This window comes from Clytia hemisphaerica, unplaced genomic scaffold, assembly GCF_902728285.1.
Source record: "Clytia hemisphaerica strain Z4C2 unplaced genomic scaffold, Clytia hemisphaerica genome assembly, whole genome shotgun sequence".
NCBI classification, from domain to species: domain Eukaryota; kingdom Metazoa; phylum Cnidaria; class Hydrozoa; order Leptothecata; family Clytiidae; genus Clytia; species Clytia hemisphaerica.
Window position 1 is genome coordinate 1730172 of NW_027104356.1, and position 24263 is coordinate 1754434.

A 24263-nucleotide genomic window follows, 5' to 3' on the forward strand; every position below is an offset into this window, starting at 1 on the left:
TGATAAAGATTCAAAAAATGATAAAAATCACTAATTTTAGTACCAATTTACTATAAAAATTTTAAATTCTCAAAAAAACCACCTTTATGATATTTTAGTACCCCATGGTACTAAAACGATTTTAAGTTTATTGGGCATGTCACCACGTCACTAAACATCATGATGTCCTAGCTTTTAGTACTGACCCCCGAATTGAGTTTAAAGCCCAAAAGGCTAGAGTAGAATCTCTATCTAACCTTTCCATGGCAACAAAAAGTTAAGCCACTTATTTCCCATCCAGAACGAGCCTCCTTCTAGGCTTGCTGTAATCATGACGAGGGATTGAATCTAGTGGTTCCTTTATTTTTGGAATTGCATTTTTTTTAATCTAGCTAAATCTAAATTTTAGTTTCAATCTTTATCAAAACGACATCATCTATTTGAAACTTATTTCAAATCAACTTTTTGGAAAAAGCAATTCAGCGTTCAACATTTTACTCAAGTCTTATCTATCTACCTATACCTCATAAATCATAATGAATTATGTTTGAATCCAATTGCTTTTAAATTAAAGCAATAACCTGATTTTCATCAATTTGTTTAACTAGCCTGCATATAAACTTCAAAGCCACGTGAAAGAGGATATATTTGAAACTTTTTGATAGGAAATGAAGCCACTTATTTCCAATCCAAAAACGTGTGACCGTGTAGTCTTCACACACATTTATAGATTAATTAAAGTAAAACCCATCACTAAACTTTGAATAATATTTATCATTCTACATGCTGCGCAAATCTTTTTTTCTTGCTTTAGAAAGATTAAGGATTGCCCACAAGCTCTCGCACAGGTGAAAAACTTTAATCTGTCAATCATTTTCTCAAGCGAAGAGTATGCGAAGCGATTATAGCTTTAGGATAGTGCTGCGGATCATCAGTGAATAGTATTCAACTAGCCGTCACCCGGCGTCGCACCCGCAGAGTAGAGTGTTGTTGAACACATCAAAAGCCCTTTGGATGGTGGGGGAGGGTAAAAATTGTATATTGTAAGCCCAAAGAACGAAATATTACCACTTTTCACTGATCAAAACTCGGAAAACCGCATATTTCATATTTGGTGACGTCATTTTGGCCCTAAGTGACGTCATCGAAAGGGCAATAAACTTTTCACTTCACTGAAATCAATTTGTCATTTATCCAAAAGATTCTCTTGATGATTTCCGATCCAATGAGGGGTCAACCATTGCTTAAATCCTACTCAAACTCAAGATATTGTATTGTTTTTTTTCCGTTTTTGTTGATGACGTCATCGGACCCATAAAGCCACAATTTGAATATATTTATTTTTGAAAGTCTCTATATACCCACTCTAACCCCTCCCAGCTAATTCCACGTAAAATTTTCGATCAAATGAGGGGTTAGCCATTTCCTAACTCCTATCCAATCTTGAGATATCGCATTTTTCCTGTTTTGATGACGTCATCAACTGAAAACGCCTAAAAATTCAGCCAAATTTCAAAGTCACACTCAAGCCTCATAACCCATCCCATCTTATGCTCCATAAAATTCTCGATCCAATGAGGGGTCACCGACCTCCCAACTCCTTTTCAAACTCGAGATAACGCATTTTGAAGTTTTTCCCAAATCTGTGACGTCATTGGGTCCCTTTACCCCTAATGTTGTCAATGATCAATTCGAGAATTTTGAAATTTTTGCGGTCATCGGGTACCTTGTGCCCCAAGGGTCCCAAAAAAACAAAAAACATCAATTATTTCCACGGGAAAGTGGTTTTTTAAATTTGCGAAAGATTTGCACTGCAACGACTTCTTCACAAAAACGCTAATTTTCACACTCTTCCCCTGACCACTTTCGCTTTCGTTTTCAACCAAATACCCACCCATCCAACCAAACAATCGGTCACGTAACTCTCGAACCCCCATCTCAAAAATCCATAATGGCTCCCCCACAGCTCAATACGAATTCTACGTTTAGTAATATAGATTATCATTATCCCTTTATTATCGTAGAAAAGTTTTTACCGCTCTATTCACATACTGAATTTGAATGATCTTCTATGTGGCGTTTTTTTTGCAAACTTTAAAAAACTGATTTTTGTCTCGCTTTTGCGCTACCTTCAGTGCTTGCGTGCAGCATTGGGTACAAAGTTCAAATATGCGTAAATTCCCATGCAAATTTTATATGAAGAGTTAGGGCTATACTGACCAGACACTTGGTAACTATGTCAAAAAATCACAATTTTTGAATCAATAGGAGTATATACAATTAGTTTGGTCAGCAAAAAGCTTGCTTAGTTCGATGATATCCAATCCTCACCTCTTTTCTTTATCGTTATCGGTCTACATTATGCAAATCGAACCTTTTGTCTCACTGAACGGGCACATTCACTCTCCCCTGTGTGTCACACATTTTCAAATATTTGTTAGCTATACACTTGGTAACTATCAGACACCCTCTAACTCACCCCAGACATTTGATTTTTGTTCGCAATTGTTCAATTGATACTGTCTGGCATTTAGTCACACTAGGAAATCAAGCTTTCAGAAAAAACAACATCAATCATCTACAGGATGTATTTGCAACAACAAGGATGAGATTTACCTGAATCAAGTCCAAGTTTTCAAGACAATAATTAAAACTTGAAAACTTAAAATGAGACAAAATGACCGATTTCCATCTCCCCCGTAGATCTTTTTCTTGGGAAGTTGATCTTCAAATTAGTTTTCAAGGTTAGCCTGGCTCAAATTTTTTCATCTATGGCTCAAATTTTATACAATTTCTCATAGTTTTTGAAAATGTTAATTTCATTAAGCGCCGGGTTATTTTTTCATGAATATCCCTTTAGAAGTTTTGTGGCGCATTTTTTTTGCTTGCGAGTCAAGTAAAAGATATAGTGCTTTCGCAGCATAATCTTTGATACAAATTTTGGCAGGACGCTATTGTGACTACCGTCAACTACTCTAACTTGGGACGATTGGTTGAAACATGGGACTGTTGATATTCTGGCCTGTATTTTCACTTACTGTTAAATCTCTTTGACAACAAATTTGTTTTGATAACTCCACCAAGTTTATCAATCATACTTTCTGTCATAACATGTCACGATAAGTTTCACTGATAAGCGCGCCCTTTTCAACTTTTTGTTTTCATTCAAAATGACCAGACGCTGATTGGAGAATTAGAGAACGCCCGCCGTCTAACCGCCTATTGCCCGGTGGCATTAACAAATAACGAATGTGTAACTTGCCGCGCGAGTCACTCAAACGCTCCGTTGTTTTGCCACTAATTTGGTCTTCTTCGTTCCAGACATATTCACGTGTGTTCCACTACAGATTTTTTTCTAATTTAAAAGCCTACTCGGTGCAAAAAGAGAAATCGTGTATTTTTTTAATACACCGTTCATTAACTCAAACCAAATGACTTTGGAGGTTCTGTCAGATAGTCCCAAGTTAGAGCAGTTGACGGTAACTGGCAATTGACCTCTTTTCCCGCTGCACACCCACATATTCTCATCTGTGTGTCACACATTTTCAATTATATATTCATTAGATATTCACTTGGTAATGAGACATGCCCTAACTCAACCGCCTAGACATTCTAGACATTTGGTTTGATCGCAATTTTTTTTCAAACTTGTTCAATTGACAGATGGACACTGTCTGGCAATAGACCTTATTTTTTTAAATCAATGATGTTTGGTATATATTCAGAAGCAGTTGACGTGCCTGTTTCCCCTTCCAGGAGATAGCTTTTACTCAAAGAATACACCGTTTAGTAGTGTTGACTGCGCACACGTCCAAACAGTTTTCCATTGTTTTGATTTTAGTTTTTAGCAACCGCTCTTTCCCGTAAAAAAAACGGTAGGTAAAATTCCAGTTCTCGTGAGGAAACCTAGGAAAGAAAAGGTAGGTAAAGAACTCCTTTTAATCATAACTTCTTTTCCTCTTGATGAATTTTTGTGAAATATTTCAGGAGAGATCCATAAAATTATCATTGATATCATGTTCAAATATCTAAATCATTCTCTTTAAAGGAAAGAAAAAAATTGACAATGTTTACATTCCTCTAACATGGCATGAACCCCCCCAGCCCGCAGGGGGGGGCTACAACCAAAATCTTCCTGAAAAAGGCTGGGGGCTGGATTTTTTTTCAATTTCAGGGGGTACCTATGATCTCTGGGGGTATCTAACTTTTATGCAGTAAGGTCTGGGGGCTTGGGAACTATATTTTATCTTGCTTTTAACTAACTATCATTATTCTTTTTAATTGTAATAAACCAGCCGAGGCTGGAAGGTCAGCCAATAGAGCTTAGCTAGATAGCTTTAATAAGTGGGTTAACAGATGTAAGAGATGTACTGAAACAGAGTAGACTAAAAATGTTGAATAATGTACAAAATGTGAAACATTTGATAACTTGATTTAAAATTATTTAAAACAAGCCTGAGAGCTCCTCCAACCCCCCCCCCCCACGAGAAGATCAAAGTATACTTCTCTTTAGCATTGTAGCACTTTTTCTACGACATCAAACAATTAAGCTATAGTTCATTGCTATAAAATAAAAGAGAAACATAGTGCAATTAAAACTTTTTGTTAATTTCATTCCAGTCAGATACATTTTTTCTGTTGGATGTAGACAATATCCATATCTGACCAAAGTGTTATCTAGAAATAAATTAGAAAATTGCCAAAACGTCAGAACCAAAATAAAGATATCCATCAAATTTACATAGAAACTGTACTTTTTGTTTTACTTGATAAAACTCCAATAACACTTTAAACTAACAAGCTACAAACTTTAAGTCACAAAGCGCAAACTCCAGAAAAACACAATTTGCATCAAAATCTTTGCAAAACGTAGTTCATATTTATAACATTTCAACAGGAACTGTATTTTGGTAGACTTGGTCAAATTACAGAAACCATTTGTCAGTTGTCTGCAAGGCCAATGAGGTACGTAAAAACTGACTACTATTCAGTCAAAGCCAAAATTTGGCAAGGTCAGAAAAACATAATTTACATCCAGTCTTCGTAAATAAATTTTGTAGTTTAGTACCGTCAAGTTACACAACATGCACACAACCATCTTGAAGACTTCGCTGGTCGCAAATGATAATCGAAAGCAAAACTTAAAATTCATAACTATGCAGGGAAGCTCATTTTTCCCCCATTTTGCTTTAAACTCCCTTTTGATTGGTCTATGAATTTGGGTGATCGCTTTACCGCCTTGGCGGAATAAACACACGACCATAATAAATAAATTCAACAGGGCAGCGGAGTAGCAATTAATTTCAACTGGGAGTCCTCTCTTCTGTGCCAAGCACTGGCAGTGTTTTTTAAACTTTAAAACAATGTTAAATGAAGACCAGATGGATCTGTTTGTTATGACTGTGCAAGTTGTGACGAGAGTGTGCATGTTGTGTAACGGTATAATTCATTAAATTCTATTTTTCATAACTTTCTGCAGTCCGCTTTCTGCAAGTCTGATAAGAGATATGTATAAACTGTTATCGCCATAGACCTTTTTTTAAAGAGGCAGCCATGTTGAATAATTATGTACTCCAGCATAAAAACAATGATACAGCCATGCATAATTTTTAAAATATACATGATACAGTAATTGTGCATGGCTGTATCATTGTTTTTATGCTGGAGTACATAATTATTCAACATGGCTGCCTCTTTAAAAAAAGGTCTATTCATTCCATTCCATCATTCAGTCAAAACGTGCGCCAAGGTTAGAAAAGGTTAGAAAAACACAATCTGCATCCGGAACTGCGTGAAAAATAGTTAGATCAATTTCAACAAGAACTGTATACATTAATATTAATATAATTGATCAAATTTCAAAGACCATTTGCCATAATTTTGCAAGTCCAATAATAGGAGATGTGATGTCATCATTTGGTTCCCGTCATCTGACCGACCCTGATTTACGGTCAGCAGGTAGAGTGGGAGAGTCGGAAAGCTTTTCCGCTGCTTTGCTGGATTTCCACTGTCGACCTCTGCACGCTCTGTGTTTACAAGTTTTCAAAACGAAGTAGCGAGCCGCATGCTAATGGAGAGTAAACCGAAAACCAGTTTATCCACGGTTTCTCAATTTCTTACTTCGGATCAGTCCACACGGATTCCCTTTCAACAAGATGTAGCTGCTTCTTAAAAGAAAAATATTTTCAACCAACCGACCGACCGACCGAATGACCCCCACTTTTTAAAGTAGAAATGACGGGAACCAAACAATTTTTTGCGATTCGCCTTATCAAACACGTCCAAACCAACAAGTCCAAAAAAGCACGATTGCATCCAGGCTTTATCAAATTTAGACAGTAGCTGTACTTTTGTAAACTTTATCAAATTCCAATAACATTAAAACACCATCAATCCCACCTAGAGGCAAACAAGAAAAATATGTTTCTATTGCAAAAACTAATAAAAAGCAGCAATAAAAAGTATCAGAAAATTGAACATAAACAAAAACTTGAGCAAACGGCTTTAAACCCTCAAAAGATGTAGAAAAAGAATCCCCTTGATGAAAATCATGTGTTTGATTTGCCGAGTTAAAAAAATAAATGACAGAAATTGAAGCTTGCAACAGATTTACACTGGAAATACTTTGGTACAACACTGACTTAAAGTATCACATCTGACTTATCGCTTGAGCCGCCATCTTGAAACACCACATTATGATCTGTAAGAACAACGCACGCTAAAAGTACCCAAAAAGTTAACCCGATCGGAAGAAAGTTTAGAAATCAAAGTGAGATCGATCGGGAAATCGGATTTTTTTTTTGCCGTCTTATGATGATGGAACTGGAAAATTTTACCTATTTGAATGCTCAGCTTAGGCTGACCAAAAATATACATTTTTTTTCATTTCTTGACATATACTCAAGTCACAGGGGGTGCCAATCACAGGGGGTACCTACTAATGTCTGTTGTTTGGGGGTACCTAAAATTCAGGGGGTACCTATTTTCTTAGGGGGTACCTAAACCCCTGGTCCATGCCATGTCTAACCTGTACACAGTACTAAAGTGCGCATTTTTACCTACCGTTTTTACGGTGGAACACAATGGAGATAGCGAGACTCCTAAACGATGTATTGGTTGGGACAGGTTGGGAAACAGATCAGAATTTCTAGGAAAGACGATTCTCTTACGTGTTACAATATCATCTATTCCCCCTCCCTGGCTGCAGCTGATTCGACTTATTTTTGGGAAACAAATTTAAATATTCCTAAACAAATAAATATTCCTAAGAAGATGACATAATAGCTACCTTATTGGAACTAATTTTTGAGGGAATTAATTTTAGTTTTTCGCAGTTTTTCGTCAAAATCGCGAAAATTTGAGCCCACAAAAAATTTTGAGAGTTAAAAGCCGCGAAAATTAATTCCCGCGAAACACAATTTTTTCCAATTTTATCGAAAAATTCGAAAAATCCCTAGGATTAGGAAAATGAAAGAAATTTGTCCAAAAAAGGGCAAAACCGCGAAAATTAAATCCCGCGAAATGCAATTTTTTGGATATTTTCTTTAGACCGCGAAAATTAGTTCCCAATCTGGAAAGTAAGGCATGTACGCCCGATATCTCCGGCGCAGACTTTGGATTTCATAGGTTTACACAAAGGCTACGCCAAGAAATCTCTGGCGTAAATATTCTCTTCTTTCCAGACTGGATTAGTTCCCGGCGAACATTAGTTTCCAATAAGGTAAATGGGGAGCAGATATCTCTTTCCAAAAATATGACAATTGGAAACAAAGTATAGAGAAACAGATATCAAATTCCTTTGAAAAACAGATCAAAAATTTAACTCATTTTGGAAACAAATCAAATTTTCTAGTCTATGGAGGACCCTGCCGACGCACCGGACTTAACGAACACCGGACACACGAAAGTCCGGTGTAAAATGAGAATTTTTTTTACCACCGGATAATTTCTACACCGGACTTAAGAAAGTCGGATGTCCGGTGTCGGAGAAGGAAAGTTTTTCCCACCGGAAAATCAAAACACCGGACATGACCAGTCCGGTGGCGTCCGGTGTTTCTTAATTTTTTGTTTCATAAATGTCCGGCGTCCAAGATTCCCTGTATGCAACACCGGACTGACACTGGACTTATTGCGTCCGGTGTAGCGAAAGGATACTTTTTGCCACCGAAAAAATACACCGGACAGTCCGCCGGTGCGTCGACAGGGTCCTGTCTATGGAAGACAGTTTAAGTTTAAGATCAAAATTTTGGGCTTTTTGTTTTTGAGGAAAAATAGATCGTAATTATTTCCAGGAATAAACAGCTCAAATTTTCCAGGAAGCCTTTAATTTATGTCTGATTCGTATTTATCCCCATGATGCCATGGCATGGTCTGGACCCACCTCTTAAAGCTACTTCATATACATTTCTTTCCACATAATAAATATACCTTTAATGAGCTTTGTTATCACTGATCACTGTATTTTGATGGTGGTACAGTACGGCGTACGGAGGTCGAGAGGTTGTTTGACACTGATATGACTGTGTGAACAGTCTTCCTATGATGTATGATGACCAGTCAGGCGTCAGTCAGACAGTTGACGCACAAAACTCGATAGAGCACGTCGAGCCAGGCTACGTTGTTTGAGGAGAGGGCACTTTAAATCGGTTAAGCGGTTCTAAGTTCAAGTACAGGTTGATCAAGCTACGGTGGATCTAACTGGATTAATCACAGTGGCGGGGCCAGCAAACAGAATGGCGTTTAGAAAATTTACACCCTCCATACGAGTTATCCCGAGTTATGACGTCATTTTTGGAATTTAGTGAAGTCATTTTACATTTCATAACTCGGAATAACTCGGTTTTTTCTTAACTCGGTTTTTTTAACTCGCAAAAAATAACTCGGGAATTCCGGGCCTCTCCATACCTCAGGGTTGGCCCTCCACATCGTCTCGCAGGGTCCAGTGTCCAGAAGTCAGGAGCCGACTCAGTCGGGTTCAGCTTTATTTCAAAAAATCTGGTATTTGCACAAAAATTCCCACAGTTGAACCCTACTATACTGGTGTATACACAGCAGTCCAGACTGCTGACCTCAAACAGACAGTCACGTAATATTATTTTTCTTTATTCCTATTGTATATAGATTTCCTTTTTTTAGCTATTTAGTAAGTTTCTTTTAAGCCTATAGACATGCTAGGCCCGGGGGCACTCAAGGTAAATGACCTACCAGACGTTCGGCCCTTAAGGGTAGGTTTTTCATAGTTCAGTTAGTGCACTGTAAGGGTAGGAAATTACAAGACTGCACTGAACTGCACTGTAAGGGTAGGAAATTTTGGTAAAAGGCCAATTTTTTGGTAAAATTATCACAAAATTGGTCAATTTTGGAGGAAAAATTCCACATTTTCTTGGAAAATTGCAAAAATAATTTCGCCCTTACGGGCGAGAAATTTTGAAAAAGTGCACTGTAAGGGTCAGCTTGGTAAAACCCGTGTGTTTTCATCATGAGAAATATCTCGCAAGTCATCAATGACGTAAGCAATTAACAAAAGAAAAAAAAGAAAGATCAAAGAGATTTTTTTTAACTAAGATTTAAGATACCTTCGCCAATCTTGGGAATCTCCATTTTTCGATATTTTATTAGCGCTTTTCGTGACGATTACTCTCATATAAATCTTATCACCACCAGGATTGGCGAAGTTTGTGAAGTTGAAGCACACGAAGAATTGACTTTTTCAATCATCTGCGGTGGATCTCAAGTTATCTGAAATTGGAATCGTCTAAAACACGATGTGTAATGAATTGTAACGAACGATGATTGTTGATTTTAAAGTCGTTAAAAGTGCGAAGTAATTATCTTGGGAATAAACGAACTGAAAATCAATTAAAACAATGTAACAAAAAAGTTACAGAATTATGTCAATTATGAACGACAGGTGAGACTTTTATTTATGGCTTTTATTCGCCAATTCGATGACATAGTTTTTGGCTAATTTTACGAAAAGAAACACACCCCTGTCTCACATGTCCCTCGTATCTGTTGAAGAGTTTTTATGAATACGGGCGAAGAGTGGGCAAACGGTACATCATATTATCTCAGTGACGCTTATTACCACCGGGACAAGGGGTGAAACTTTCCACCTCTTAGCGAGTTTAGTTCGATTTTCCTTTGAGTTCAAGCTGCAAAAATATCTTGTTTCGATGTTTTTCCATTCGATGTAATTTTTACTTAAAAAGGACGTGAGAATTTCGGTACGGTTTTCTTTTTAACTACCTTAAATTTCCATTTGATGAGATAGGGATATGAAGGCCAAGTAGAAATAAAGAGCATTGAGAAATGGGAACTTTCATCGGGTAAAATTTTGACAGGCTCGGAGATGCTTCGGTCGAGGTCCTGAAAAGGCTGAAAGATGCTTATAACGATACTAACGGTGTATTTTACCTTTTTCATAGTCCACCTGGATTTCAAAACTTCACCGAGACAGGGGTGTATAAATCTTACATTTTACTTTAAAAAGACGGGGGTGTATAAATTTTAATTTTTATTCCCAGTTTTACAGATGTTTTTTTCTGTCTATAAACTTTCGCGAATGGCCCTTTTAAAAGAATTTTCAAAAAATGCTGTGGCAAAGGAATTTGTCCGCGCGGTCATACTTTCGATTTTTGGATGGGGAACATACGAAATTTAGAATACGGGCATTGTGAGATAACGATGTTTCAGAACCCTGATCTTGCCACTCCCTGCTCATTACTAGGTCTCCAGTGGTCTAGATTAGATGAATCACAACAATTCTTCTCTCGTGTATTTTCTTTTTTTCTTTTTCATTTTAGTCATTTTCATTTTTTATGGGAACACAATTGCAATATCATTTATCCAGATGACACGTGTATTTTCCACATTTCCACTGTCGTAATATCATAATGATACACATTCATTGGCGAACGCAAGAATCTGGAAACCTTCCGGAGAATACCTGTGTCAGAGATCCGGTGGAGCCCTGCAAAACCATCCCCATTGTAAATTTCGAGCTGGAATATAGATTTTCTATCCCAATCGGGACAATACGATTAGATAGAAATTTTCATCCACACTGAATAAGCAAAAAGCTCCACCGGGGCGGCATTTAGACAGTGGTGCGGGTGGTGAGAGAATGAAAAGAACGCCCAGAAAGAAAAGAAAGACCAACGAAGTTACAGTCTATTTTCTATTATAACTTGATTGTAATAATCAGTGACCTCATTTTTGATTTTCGCGCCACTTTTTTAATGTTTTATGTATTTCGTAACGTATATTATTTTATGAATTGTTAAATTTAATAAAAAAGGTGGTTCTTATTTTCTTCTTCACGACTCTCAAGCAGCACGCTCTCCCTGAACAGCTCATAATGGTAACAATCGGTAACTAAATAAAGAAGAAAAATTAAAAATACTATCATTCATATGACCGTTAGAAGATCAGTACTGTAGGTTTATTAAGCTTCAAACTTTAGACAAATTGACAGTCGCTCAAACTCAAAAAGGTCGGTAGATAAACTGCCGAAGTTACGGTGACAAGAAACAACGCACACTAATTGATGAGAAGCACAAAAAACAATCTAGATCCCAATATAGATGAGATAATTGTTTCATACATATAACAATGTAACTTACGTTGTCTCGGACACTTCTTGAGTGAAAGCAGTCCGCAATGATTGTGATATTGACAAAACGTCTCGCTTCATTTGATCCGTTTTTCCTGAATAAAAAGAAAGTAAAAACATTATTTGAACTTGAACTTTCAAAGTATTGAAATCAACGGATCATCAGTCGCTTTTGTTAGCAGTGAAGTAAGTAAGTCTATAATCTTTGGGAAGAGAATACGGATATTAATTTGATGCAGGGGTGTATTTAGGATTGTTAGGCACCGCTGAATAGTATTCTATATGATATAAAAAAGATTGAATGGGTCGGAAATTCTTTCAATGGGCACAATACCTTATTAAATTTAAAGAATGAATCTTGTAAAGAAAAAATGAAAGCCCCGTTCATCTTCATTTTACCCCGTTTTCACTTTAAAGTTGAAATTGGTGTATGCCTGACGCGTTCTAGCTCATTTGCACAGGGTAGGGAAAAACCCAGGGGGTACTTAGGCAAATGGAAGTACGGTATGTGCCACCCTTAAGAGTACCTTTTTTGGATAAAGTCCCGGTAAGGGTCGGAAAATTCACAAAATTTTCCTTTGTTTTCTCCTTTTTAGTCTCGTGGCGTTAAGGGTCCGAGGGTCGAATGTCGGGCGGCACCCCCCTCGTCAGATCGCAACCCTAGGATCCCCCCCCCCGGGGGACAACCCGTTGCAAATGCACACCCCGTGCAAATGCCCAAGGATTTGTCTGACTGCCAAATATAGTCCATCTAAAATCGATGCAAATTTATGCCAAATTCATTCCATAAGTCATTTATGACATTAAGTTTTTCGAATATAGTCGCCTGGTATTCAACTTTTATAGCTTAAAAAGTCACTCACGCATTAAATGTAATGTGCCGTTTTTAATTTTCCTTTGGGAAAACGAAAGCTGTTATGCCAGTTACGATTGATTCGTTTTTTTATACTACTTAATTGACAAGGAATTTACGATGTTCTCTACCGTTTTGACTTTCTCGACGTCACAACTATGTATAAGTACTTTCGTTTACATAATGAAAACACACGGGTTTTACCAAGCTGAGGGTATGATTTTTCATGGAAATTCACTGCACTGTAAGGGTCCGATTTTAGAAGCCAAATTTTGGGCCGAACGTATGGTCGATTTCAGATCGAGTGCCCCCCCCCCGGGATGCTAGGTCAAGGTGTAAGTCAGTTATGTTTCAAACACACAGTCAATCAAGACAGTTAGTCACACTAGCGTCCCATCAAAATGCGTATCAAAGATTAATGCTACGAAAGCGCTATATCGTTTACTTGACTCTCAAGCAAAAACATGCGCCGCAAAACTTCTAAAGGGATTCATGAAAAAATAACCCTGCGCTTTTTAATGAAATTAACATTTTCAAAAACTTTGAGAAATTGCCTAAAATTTGAGCCATGGATGAAAAAATTTGAGCCAAGCCAACCTTGAAAACTAATTTGAAGATCAACTTCCCAAGAAAAAGATCTACGGGGGAGGCGGAACCCACCTAAATCCGCGCACCGCCGGATAGGCTATCTCCCGGAAATTTTGCCGGACCTCAAACAATGACCCATTTACATGTGCAGAATTGTTTTTACTTTAGCGTATAAACAAGGCCTTAAAAATCAAAGCGCTGTCTCGGGAATTGAATGACAAATTTTGGTTGGTTGATTTTGGCTGCTGCACGTTTTATTTTGTTTCCAACTTTCAAGTTTTAATTAATATTGTCTTGCAAACTTGATTCAGGTAACTCACATCCTTGTTGTTGAAATGTATCCTGTAGATGACTGATGTTGTTTTTTCTGAAGGCTTTAATTTCCTAGTGTGACTAACTGCAAGAAAACCATATGACCATATGGCGCAGGACCCTGCCGACGCACCGGACTTAACGAACACCGGACACACAAAAGTCCGGTGTAAAATGAGAATTTTTTTTTACCACCTGACAATTTCTACACCGGACTTAAGGAAGTCGGATGTCCGGTGTCGGAGAAGGATATATTTTCCCGCCGGACAATCAAAACACCGGACATGACCAGTCCGGTGGCGTCCGGTGTTTCTTAATTTTTTGTTTCATAAATGTCCGGCGTCCAAAATTCCCTGTATGCAACACCGGACTGACACCGGACTTATTGCGTCCGGTGTAGCGAAAGGGGTATCAAATTTGGTATTTTTAGACGTTTTTGATACACAGTTTTTGAAAAAAATCTGAAAAATCTACAAAAGCGCAAATTTTTATAAAAACTAGTCGTGTGGTAAACAAAAATTACTTTTAAAGGTGTTTTTATTAATTATTAATGTCATAAAACTTGTTAAATAAGTCAATTTGTAAGTGATTAATTCTAATTGATTGATTTTCCATAAATTTAATACCTCTTTTTTACTTGTTTTTTACACTTTCCGAAAAGTGAATTTTGACTTTAAAAGCTCATAAGTAGAGAACAAGTTGGTCAAATTTAAAAAGTGATAGCTCAAATTTTAAGTTAGGATATCTACTTTTTAAATATCAAAACTCCAAGCACTTTGGGACATTTGTTCGGCCTCAAGGTGTCGGGAAACGTCTGAACTTTTTCGTGGGTCACCCGGTATAATATTAATACTATCTTTTTTTGAAATTTATTACTTTCTTTTCTTTAACTTATTGCTATCTTTTCGAGGGCTCAGAAAAGTCGAGTTAAAAAAGTAGAGTTACGAAAAAGTCAAGTTGAGAGCAGTGCCGTAGCAACCGGGGGGCAAGGGGGGGGGGCAATGTCCCCCCAATAATTTTTTCAAAAGTGGTTTTCTGGAAAAACCGAATTTAATAATATTTTTTCTTCCTATATCACAACTATTAAGCTATTTTGATGCGTTTTTAGACCATCTAGAGGCTCCAATTTTCAAAATCGCCCCGACAATCAACTGACGTTACGCGCGTTTTATTCTTTTGTTTAATGATATAAAACACTGCAAACGTTTTGCAACGTCAAAATACATTTTTGACACGGCAGTCAGACCTCCTTTTTAACCCGTCAATTTTTCTTTAACTTACATTTTCGAGTTGGGAAATTGTAAGATGACGTTAAAATGGTATGCAGCTTATAACTCGCACTCAAGTTTTTCAACTCAAACTTATTAACTCGACTTTTACGAGTATTATATATTTGAAAAGATAGTATTATTTATTAGAAGAAGATAGTATTATATTAGAAAAGATAGTATTACACTAGAAAAGATAGTATTATAAAAACGATAGTATTTTATAGCGCTTTCGTGCGCCATATGACCATATTACTGTGTTGTGAAGTCGATAAATGCTCTAACTTGTGGGACGATTGGTCGAAACATGGGACTGGTTAATATATGGCCTGTATTTACACTTATTATTAAATCTCTTTGACAACAAATTTGTCTTGATAACTCCACCAAGTTTATCAATCATACTTCTTCGTTCCTCTTTGACGTTATGAGGGGGTGGGGGGTTTTCAAAAGTTAGGTTTGACGTTATAAGAAATCAAAGGTGTACCTTTTTGTGAAAATCGCGGATACTTGTAACCACCAACCATACTAACCGTAAGTTGGTCTAATATCGACATCCCTCGTCTAATTCCGACACCTTTTTTTAGAGACAGGAATAATATGAAAGCTTGAATCAGTGATTGAAAAAGATTAATTCCTCTCTGACCATAGACATTTTTTCAAAGAGGACGTCCTGTTGAATAATTATGTAGTACAAAAACAATGATAGAGCCATGCATAATTATTACTGTATCATGCATATTGTAATAATTATGCATGGTTTTATCATTGTTTTTCTGCTGGACTACATAATTATTCAACAGGGTGGTGGCCTCTTTGAAAAAAGGTCTATTAAGCAAAGAAAAACAGTTTCAACCTTTCTATCAATTTCAGCTGATAAAAAGGGTGTCGAAATTAGAGGAGGGATGTCGACATTAGACCAAGTTACGGTATACTTTATAAGCTTTCGCAAAACATATTCGTCATTAGTTAAAAGAACACATACACGCACGGGTACAACCGAGTGTACACAGAATTTGCGACGGAACGGGAAAACTTTGATGAAAAATGGCTACAACTTTTGGTATACATCAGTACATTGCTTGACGTTATCTGTGGGGGGTGGGGGGTGTTCAGGGGATAACGTCAATTTGACGTTTTGCGTTGTCAAATGAATATGGACGGGTCCCCTTAGTGCTTAGCTAGCTAGGCATAATAGCAGTGTGTCACAAAGAGCGATATTTCGATCGCACGGAAGCGCTTCAAAACACCAGCTTTTTTCGAGTTAGATTGGTTCGATTACGATTGTGTTCGATGAGTTTGATTGTGATTGAAACAAATTGGATCACTCCGTTAGAGCTTTTTAGCGTGGGCGGCCAAGCGCTTAAGTATCGTACGAAAGCGAATAAAATCTAAATCAATTGAACGTAATCAAACATAATCGAATACAATCAAGCGTAATCAAAGCAATCGAACGGCAAATCCTGGGTAATATTCGATTGTGATTCGATTGGGCTCTTCCAGTTAAAGTCTGTTATAGAGGGGTGGACAAGAGCTGAATTCCGAGGCAAAATGTTTTTTTGAAATTCCTGGATTTCCAATACAAAAGCAATTGAAACTCCTGGATTTCCGATACAAAATCAATTTTTTGGTGGAAAAATCTGGAATTTCCGATACCTTTTTCAAAACTTTGACAAATTATGTGGAATTTCCAAGGGTTGAAATAAAAAATTGAGCAGAATTTCCGAAGCACTTTGAAAAATTGACTGGATTTCCGAGTGCTTTTTTTATCTGAAAATTCCCGTCATCCACCCCCTATATCAAATTTTTTCTGGTAGAGCCCATTGCGTTCATCAATCGAATTGCAATTATTCGATTGTGTTCAATTGCGTTCGATTGATTCAGTGTTCGATTCGTTCGATTGACACCGTATGGGAAAAAAAATCTTCATCATCAATTAATTTTGTTTATAATTGTCAGAATCGTTACTCACTGGAAATACACAACTTTCTGAAGTTGCATTTTTTCGGTTGTACTTCATTTTAAAAATGACGAAGATGAAAAGTTACCATCAATCTCGAGAGTAAAAGAAGGTATTCCGACTTGTCTACGAAAAGTGCGCTCACGGTCGCGCAGCGAATAGAATATCTCGCAAATTAATATATGCATAAAACTGACAAAATCCTTTCTTTTTTATATTTAGGTGACGTCACCATCAACCCTGACTTGACAGTGGAGAACCAAATTTGGCAATGTATAATTATTACAAGCGGCCGAGAAAGTCTGTGCAACGTAAAAATTGAGATCGAAAATCAGACGAGAGTAAAAGACGGGGGCGTTTTAGTATGTAATTAGTAATCCTTTTTTCTATTTGTATTTTTCGCAAATGAAGAATAAATTTTTGATTTTTAAATTAAGGAAACATAATGTAATATATTATATTTGATTGTCAATGCCAAAAGATGTTTCTTTACTTTGCGAATAATTTGCTGTGTTGCTTCGCCACTTACCCCCAATTGTTTTAGTAGTAGGCACTTTGGTCACGTAAATAAAAACACGCGTATATGTTGAACTGTAGACTGACCGAAATTGCAATTACATAAAATGTTGTGAAAGTGAACGCCTCCATGTTTGGGAAATCAGCAACGGATTCAGAATAATAGAGGTAGTTATTTTTACAACTCACACTTTTTTGATCACATTAATTGACATCTTGAAATTATAGTCATCTTGTTAGATATGTTGTTTTGAGAGTTCTTGCAATAGTTTATTGTTCAACTTGGAGAGGTAATGTTTGTAAACATAGAATTTTTGTTCATAGCAGTTATTTGGGGGGTCGGATTTAGGCAGGGCTGTCGAATTTAGGACCACTCACGGTACATATATGATGGTCGACAAAAATAAACAAACATAAGTTGTAAAAAATTGTACGAGAAGAAAGCTTAAATCTTTATTAAAAGAATCTTATCTATGGAAAAAATATTTTGTCTGTGCGTTAAAAAGATAACATTTGGTCAATAGTGTACAAAAATTGCCTGTTTTCTCCTTGAATCTTGAATTCTGTTTCTTGAAAATACTGTAATTGCAATAAAAAACTACTACCACGATTGAGGGATTTTCCTGGCTGGCTATGCTTCTTCTTGCTGGAAAACAAGTATTGATGCAAGCTTATGAGGAAAGAACCCCCTGGCAGTGTAGACCTAACTCTTCATACAAAAATTACGGGAAACACATATTTGGACTTTGTACCCTATGCTGCACGCCAGCACTTAAGCTGAAGTCCCGGAAAAGCAGGATGAAAATCATTTTTTTGTAGTTTGCAAAAAAACGCCATAGAAGATCTTTCAATTTCAGTATGTGAATAGAGCAGTAAAAAATACAACTTTTCTATTTTACCTTTTTTTTGCAAAAGTTCCAGGAATGAAAATAAAAGGATAATGATAATTGAATACTATCCACTGATGATCCGAGGCGCCATCATAAAGCTAGAATCGCTTCGCGTACTCTTCACTTGAGAAAATGATCAACAGATTAAATTTTTCATCCGCGCGGGAGTTTGTAGGCGTTCTGCGAGCAGTCTGCGAGCGGTCTGCAAGCATTCTCGGCTCAATCCTCGGACCGTGAGACAGATCATTTCGATGGAAGTTGTTGAAATGTTTACAAGACTCTTGACAGAAAATCTTTTGTTTTATTGTCAATGATGACAGTGCCGTTATTAATTTTGTTAGATCTGATATATTGATGTTTGTAAGTGCACTTTATAGTTTTGATTCCTATTGAAGAATCATATTCTGGTTTTCATGTTATTAGATGCTGTAAAAAAATTTTAAGTTAGGATATCTACTTTCTAAATATCAAAACTCCAAGCACTTTGGGACGTCGGGAAACGTCTGAACTTTTTCGTGGGTCACCCGGACGGAATATGAAAATGAAAATCAACAGTCTGTTTACATTTAGGTAATTTTGAATGGAAAGAGTTCTAGCAGGGAATTCACGATTCTTATGCTTGAGACAGACAAGATACAAGTTTTGATTTCATTGGAAATTTTTTATTTAAAATGGCAATAAATTTTTTTGGGTCGGCAAACCAACATTTTTTAAAGTCCAGCCTTAAAAATAATATTTGTTGGGGCCAATCTAGACCAACTGAAGTATATTAACATGCAAACCTTTGCAGGTTTTGAAAGACTTAAAGTGTAGTGTTGATTCCATTAAACTAGATTACATTAACTAGAAAATCAACAATCTGTGGAAAGCTTCTCTGTACCTCTTTGCAGCTTTTGTTCTATCATCTGACCCTTAAGAATGTTAAAGTTAGCTGCAGTGGCAGGGCTCAAAATAAGGGTTGGACATCGGACATTGTCCGACCCAAATAACTTCATGTCCGATTGAATAATGATATTTTTCAAGCTAAAGTAACCCTGATCGGACATTTTGTCCGACCCACTTAAAATCGTTATTTCAAGTCTTGAGTGGTTTGTCTGGTGATACTCTCCTGGTATTAATTAATGAGGGGTTGGAATAAACAGTGATGCTCAAAATAAAGAGTTCTTCAATCCCAATAGTTCTTCAGATTACCCAAAAACCTGGTGAACAGGTTCACACTAATTAGGCTTTTTAGAACAATTTTAAGCCTGTAGGACCTTTTCAAAAGTCCTTATATTATCTTTGAAAACATGCCTTAATTCTACCACAGACCAAAAGAACCGCCATTATTTATAGGGCTATTGTAGAATAGGGCAATAAATTAATTAAAATATTATTTTATTCCTTTAGAGAAATTAATTAAAAGATGGCAATAAACTATCCCGGTTCAGGATTTCCAAATGATTTTGATCAGCATCAATTCATAACACCATTAGGATCCAGTCAACCACGAATAAGGTATTTTTTAATAGTTTGTTCAGAGTGGATAAGGTTGAATTTCCTAGTTGAATTTTAAATCGATTGTATTCGAAAATATGGATACTTTAATGATTTCTTATTTTCTAAATATTTAGTGTCTATGAAAGGTAATTAAAAATGTATTATAAAAAGGAAATCTCGTTTGAAAAATTACTTTTGTTGGGCCAAAATAACAAAATATATTTTATCAAATTTTAAGTTTTTACAACCATTCAAAGTTTACTGGTCAAACTTTATCTAACTTTATATATCTAGGATCAAGTTCATAGGTGGAAACTCAATTTTCTTGAAAAATAAAAGAGAAACAAAAATTTTTTTTCAGACACAAATATAAAAATACAGTTTTCCTTGAAATGTTCAGAAATATTTATGCCTAAATTATTCAATTTCTCAGTTTTGAAAATATCCATTGACTTGAAACTTTAACTAGTGCAAAGTTTAGTCTCTATTACAACTTTTTTAAAGGTATATCTGTATTAATTTTTTTTCTTGTTTAGTCCTGTCTTCAATCCAGAAGAGAAAGGGCCTGAAAATCCCCCACCTCTTCCTCAAAGAAACACTCAGCCACCATATACAAATTTTGCACCATACGGTATGTGCCATTCCTGTTTGTTTTAATTTCATACATATACTTTTATTAAGATGCTTGCTTGTTCTATATTTTAATAACAGTTGAAAACTTAAAATAAAAGGACAGGTATTATTTCGAGGAAGTGGATCAATATATTAGACTTTTAATTTCTATAGATTTTTCATTTCACTCTTGAAAGTGCCACAAAGAAATTTGTTTAGACACTAAATTTTTACCGGTATTCTTATAAAGGAGGAGGTTACAATAGTTACTATGGTGGAGGAAACCCATATCAGAATTATCTACATGGCAATACAGGAGGTACGATATTTTTTGTTCTTTTGAATTTTATCTGAGATTAGTTCTTTCAGTGTGGTTCTTGAGAAGCTGATCGTCAGTTTATGGAAGATTACTGGACTATATGATATTAAAGAGCCCCCTCCCCAGTGCGTTTTGTGATGGCGTAATTCCATTTTTTTTAGCGTGAGTACGTGATTTAGATTATTTCTGTGGGTTTAGGGGGTGCCACTTATTATGAGGGCCATATTATGATTTATTACTTCTTTTAAGTCGAAAAATTCTTATACCTTAAGGGAACTTATTTTGGCGGGAACTAATTTTGGCGTTCAGCAAAAATCTTAAAGACTTTTAATTTTGACGGGAACTTATTTTGGCGAATGATAAAATTTTTTAATTTTGGTGGGAACTAATTTTGGCGAATGACGGCGTAAGTTTGTTCTATTTTGTCTTATTTTGAGCAATTTTGATGAATTTCAGGGGTTATTCAAGCAAGAAAACAAAAACTTAAATTTTGGCGGGAACTTATTTTGACGAGTGAGCAAAATATTTAATTTAAGCGGGAACTAATTTTGGCGAATCTTGTCTAAATTCGCCAAATTTGCCAAAATTAGTTCCCGCCGAAATAAGTTCCATTAAGGTACTTGTAATCGTTTTGATTTTGCAGGTATGTTCCAAAACTTTGGATCACCCATGTATCAGAACAATCGTATAACAAATGGTTTGGAGAATGTCTCACAAAATGCATTTCAATCAGCACAGTCATTCATTGGTGCATTTAGCTCGATTAGTATGATGCTTGAATCAACTCTCTTCGCCGTGCAAAATTCTGTCAGAGCTATTGCAGGTATGCATTTCATTTCTTTTTCTTTTTGAACGCTTTGATCAAACTTTTATCAACTTTGGACCCAAATTGTAAAAGCAATGAATATTCTACCGGGTGCCCCACAAAAAAGTTTCTCTCTTTGAAACTAATTTTCTCGAAATCTAAAAATTTAGGTCGATTTTGAACGTTTTTCAGCACTTTTTGAAAGTAACTTTTCTATTCAATTGAGCATAACTTTTGATTTAATGAATCGAATTTAATAAATGATCCATCAAAATTTAAGTCAATCTTTCTTCTTTCCAATGAAATAGAAATGGTTCTTTTAAAATCTTTAGTTTCAAAGAGAGAAACTTTTTTGTGGCGCACCCGGTATTTTTTGAGTGTAAAACTGCTGGCATTCACGTTCAGCGCTGCATTAGGCCAAAAAAGGAAGGTCTCTTTCTTAAGCGATACATCGGTATTACTGATGTCGTTTTGGTGAATTTTATTGTTATTAGAAATTATTTTCTGTCTATTAGGTGTCGCAGACCAATTTGGTCATTTGAGACATTACCTTCTGTCATCTGCTGCATCTTTCTACCGCCTTGTCAATTGTTATTACAAGAAAATACTTTGTGTGCTCAGACTGAAACAACCAGACACTCAAGATGAAAGGTTTTGGCGTAAGTGTGCTTAGCTGATATTTTATGTGTTTTTTTTGTTGAATTTTCAATAAGACTATTTTGACAATGTTTTTTGTAGTTGAAAAGAAAGGGTTTTAACAGGAGAAACTCTGGAAGCAAATGGTAGAAAGTACGTCAAGATACGACCTTTAATAAAGGATATGGGTTTAAGATCTCATTGCATTGATTTCTAGAAGATGCAATGTCAGGAAGATCAGGGACGGAGGAGAGTAGACTTTACGCTTCTTTGCTCTTCTTCTCGTTGGTGATTGCAACTCCATGGTTCGTTTGGAAACTTTTGAAATCCATCAACTATCAACAAAAACAAGAAGAAAAGTGGTTCGAAGGTAAAAACAGACGTAAATTTCTAAATGTTTTTCCTATTAGCAGATTCATGTAAAAAAAAGTCATGAAAAAACTCTGATTGGCTGAAACATGCAAAGATTACATCATACTCTGCACATTTTGACAAAAATATGCTTTGGTGTGCAATTTTACTCGACGCTTTTTCGTGACTTTTTTACATGAATCTGAGAATAGGAAAATCATGTATTTTGAAAGCATCCGCCGCGGAACTTTTTTTGAACCAGCTGTTTTGCAAGGCCTACCCTGGCTTGAAATTACTGAGCTGTTAATTAATATCCTAAAAAGTTCTGCTCCTGGGAATTATGAGCTTTTTTCTTACCCTTGTGACAATCAATCACAGTAAAGAGTTTCAGAGCTGTTTCAAAGCGCCAGCTTGGTAATCAGAGCTGCTTACTCAATTTTTGTCAATAAAGTGTTGCTTGAGCGTTTTTCCATTTGGATTTTTGAGCCAGGGGTCTATATTTTTTCGCATTGTTTCTTATAGGTGTTTTCATTCACCTTTGTGACTTCCAGCTTGAATAAGGGACTTTTTCAAAAAAAATTCAAATACGCCATTTTTTTTTACTGCTGCTGTTAAACAGCCATTTTACCATTTTGCTACGGTGAATGAATCTGTTCTTTTCAATTTTTTTCTGAAGAAAAGTTTCATTTCAGTTGCTCGAGACAATTTTATTTTAAAGTTTGATACTTCCCTTACGAATAATTACAAACAAATACTTTTGTTCCCATTGCTCATTAGGTTCAGGAGAGCATTTCGTGGCCGAAGTTAAATTCCCATTCGTCGCTCGGAGCCGAGATGAAATGAACTTATCGAAGAACACCATCGTTCGACTTGCACCAAAAGCGCGGCAACCAAATATTAAGGGATGGCTACTGGCATCTGATGGTGAAAACCAAGGTCTTGTTCCTGCCAATTATATCAAGGTATTATTTCCTTGATGCATGCTGTCAATTTTGAAGTCGAAATGTTGGTTTCTTTTCATTTTATTGGCATCATATAGAGTTCGATTTCATATTTTTCGACCCATTTCTCTATTTTTGCTCGTGTTCATGTTCATGGTTCATGACTTCTGAGCATACTTAGCTAGTTGCACGATTTTCCATATCAAAGCACAACCCTTTTTCACGGACACCTGCTTTTGATCTTTATTCCATCAATTGTCTGAGGAGAGAAATTGGTTTAATTGATTGTTACCTTTTTTCCAGGTACTTGGGAAGAATCGCAAAGAGAGCACGCTACCAACGACAAAAACAAAGTCACATGATCTTGTTGATAACAAACCGAACGTTTCAAACGACGATTTTAATGATATTTACGAGAGCAATGGAGAACCGAACAACACAGAGAAAGGTTAGCGTGGATGAAAGGATGAGAATGTCTAGGAGAATATGATATCACTTTGATTGAAGGGGATAGAACAGCAATCGAGAAAATTACGACGAATCTTGATAAAAGTAATTCTTTACATAGTTAGACTTACCTTCTTTGAATAGACATGGGATTCCATAATGAATGTTCAAATAAGAGAGCAGTAAAGGCACCTGTGCAAAGGATCAAAGCCTCGAATAGCCCGGGCGTTAAGTCAAAGTTAAATTATATTGTATTATTCCCACAAACATTTATGTAAACAGGAGCTCACTGGGGTTACTTTATTGCATGAAAATTTCGCGGTTTCGCGGTCAAGGCCGAAAAACCGCGAAATTAAAATGCCGCGAAAAACGATTTTAGAGCTCGACCGCGAAATTAAAATGCCGCGAAAAACAAATTTTTCGGTCAACCGCGAAATTAAAATGCATAAAAAAATCCGGTTTTGTCCCCGAAATAGATAAGAAATCCCGCTTTTTGGCATAAAAACAATAATAGAACCGGATAATTAATGGCTGGCTTCTGTGTATTTCATTTTACATAAATAGAAATTTTCATGCAATAAAGTAGGATCAAGGTTGAGGTGTAGATTTCCAAAAGACCTTTTTTAAATAGAGCTTAGTACTCAACCCTTCGATCAACATCTCTTTTCATATCCATCTCTTTTACTACTTTTG

The 24263-nt window shown here is 36.3% G+C and overlaps 1 protein-coding gene and 1 long non-coding RNA gene across 2 annotated transcripts; one reads left to right on the plus strand and one right to left on the minus strand.

Moving 5' to 3' along the window:
- Window positions 1–11265: 11265 nt before the first annotated feature.
- Window positions 11266–12481, minus strand: LOC136818210 (uncharacterized). Its single transcript, XR_010848215.1, has 3 exons — window positions 12457–12481; window positions 11604–11688; window positions 11266–11355 (listed from the first exon to the last, which is right to left on the minus strand). It is a non-coding gene; the product is annotated as an uncharacterized lncRNA (long non-coding RNA).
- A 6886-nt stretch (window positions 12482–19367) lies between these two features.
- Window positions 19368–23666, plus strand: LOC136818163 (peroxisomal membrane protein PEX13-like). The gene is made up of 8 exons (XM_067074522.1): window positions 19368–19477; window positions 19996–20090; window positions 20322–20390; window positions 21034–21213; window positions 21711–21854; window positions 22049–22201; window positions 22960–23144; window positions 23427–23666. Exons 1-8 carry the CDS (start codon window positions 19386–19388, stop codon window positions 23574–23576), a joined length of 1068 nt encoding a protein of 355 aa, XP_066930623.1. The 5' UTR covers window positions 19368–19385; the 3' UTR covers window positions 23577–23666.
- The last annotated feature ends 597 nt before the right edge of the window (window positions 23667–24263 follow it).

Excerpts from the sequence above, each read along its gene's own strand:
- LOC136818163 (XM_067074522.1), top strand. The coding sequence starts at position 19,386 with ATGGCAATAAACTATCCCGGTTCAGGATTTCCAAATGATTTTGATCAG. Across the intron at positions 20,391-21,033 it reads TCTACATGGCAATACAGGAG|GTATGTTCCAAAACTTTGGA; the intron begins GTACGATATTTT and ends TTGATTTTGCAG. Across the intron at positions 21,214-21,710 it reads TTCTGTCAGAGCTATTGCAG|GTGTCGCAGACCAATTTGGT; the intron begins GTATGCATTTCA and ends TCTGTCTATTAG.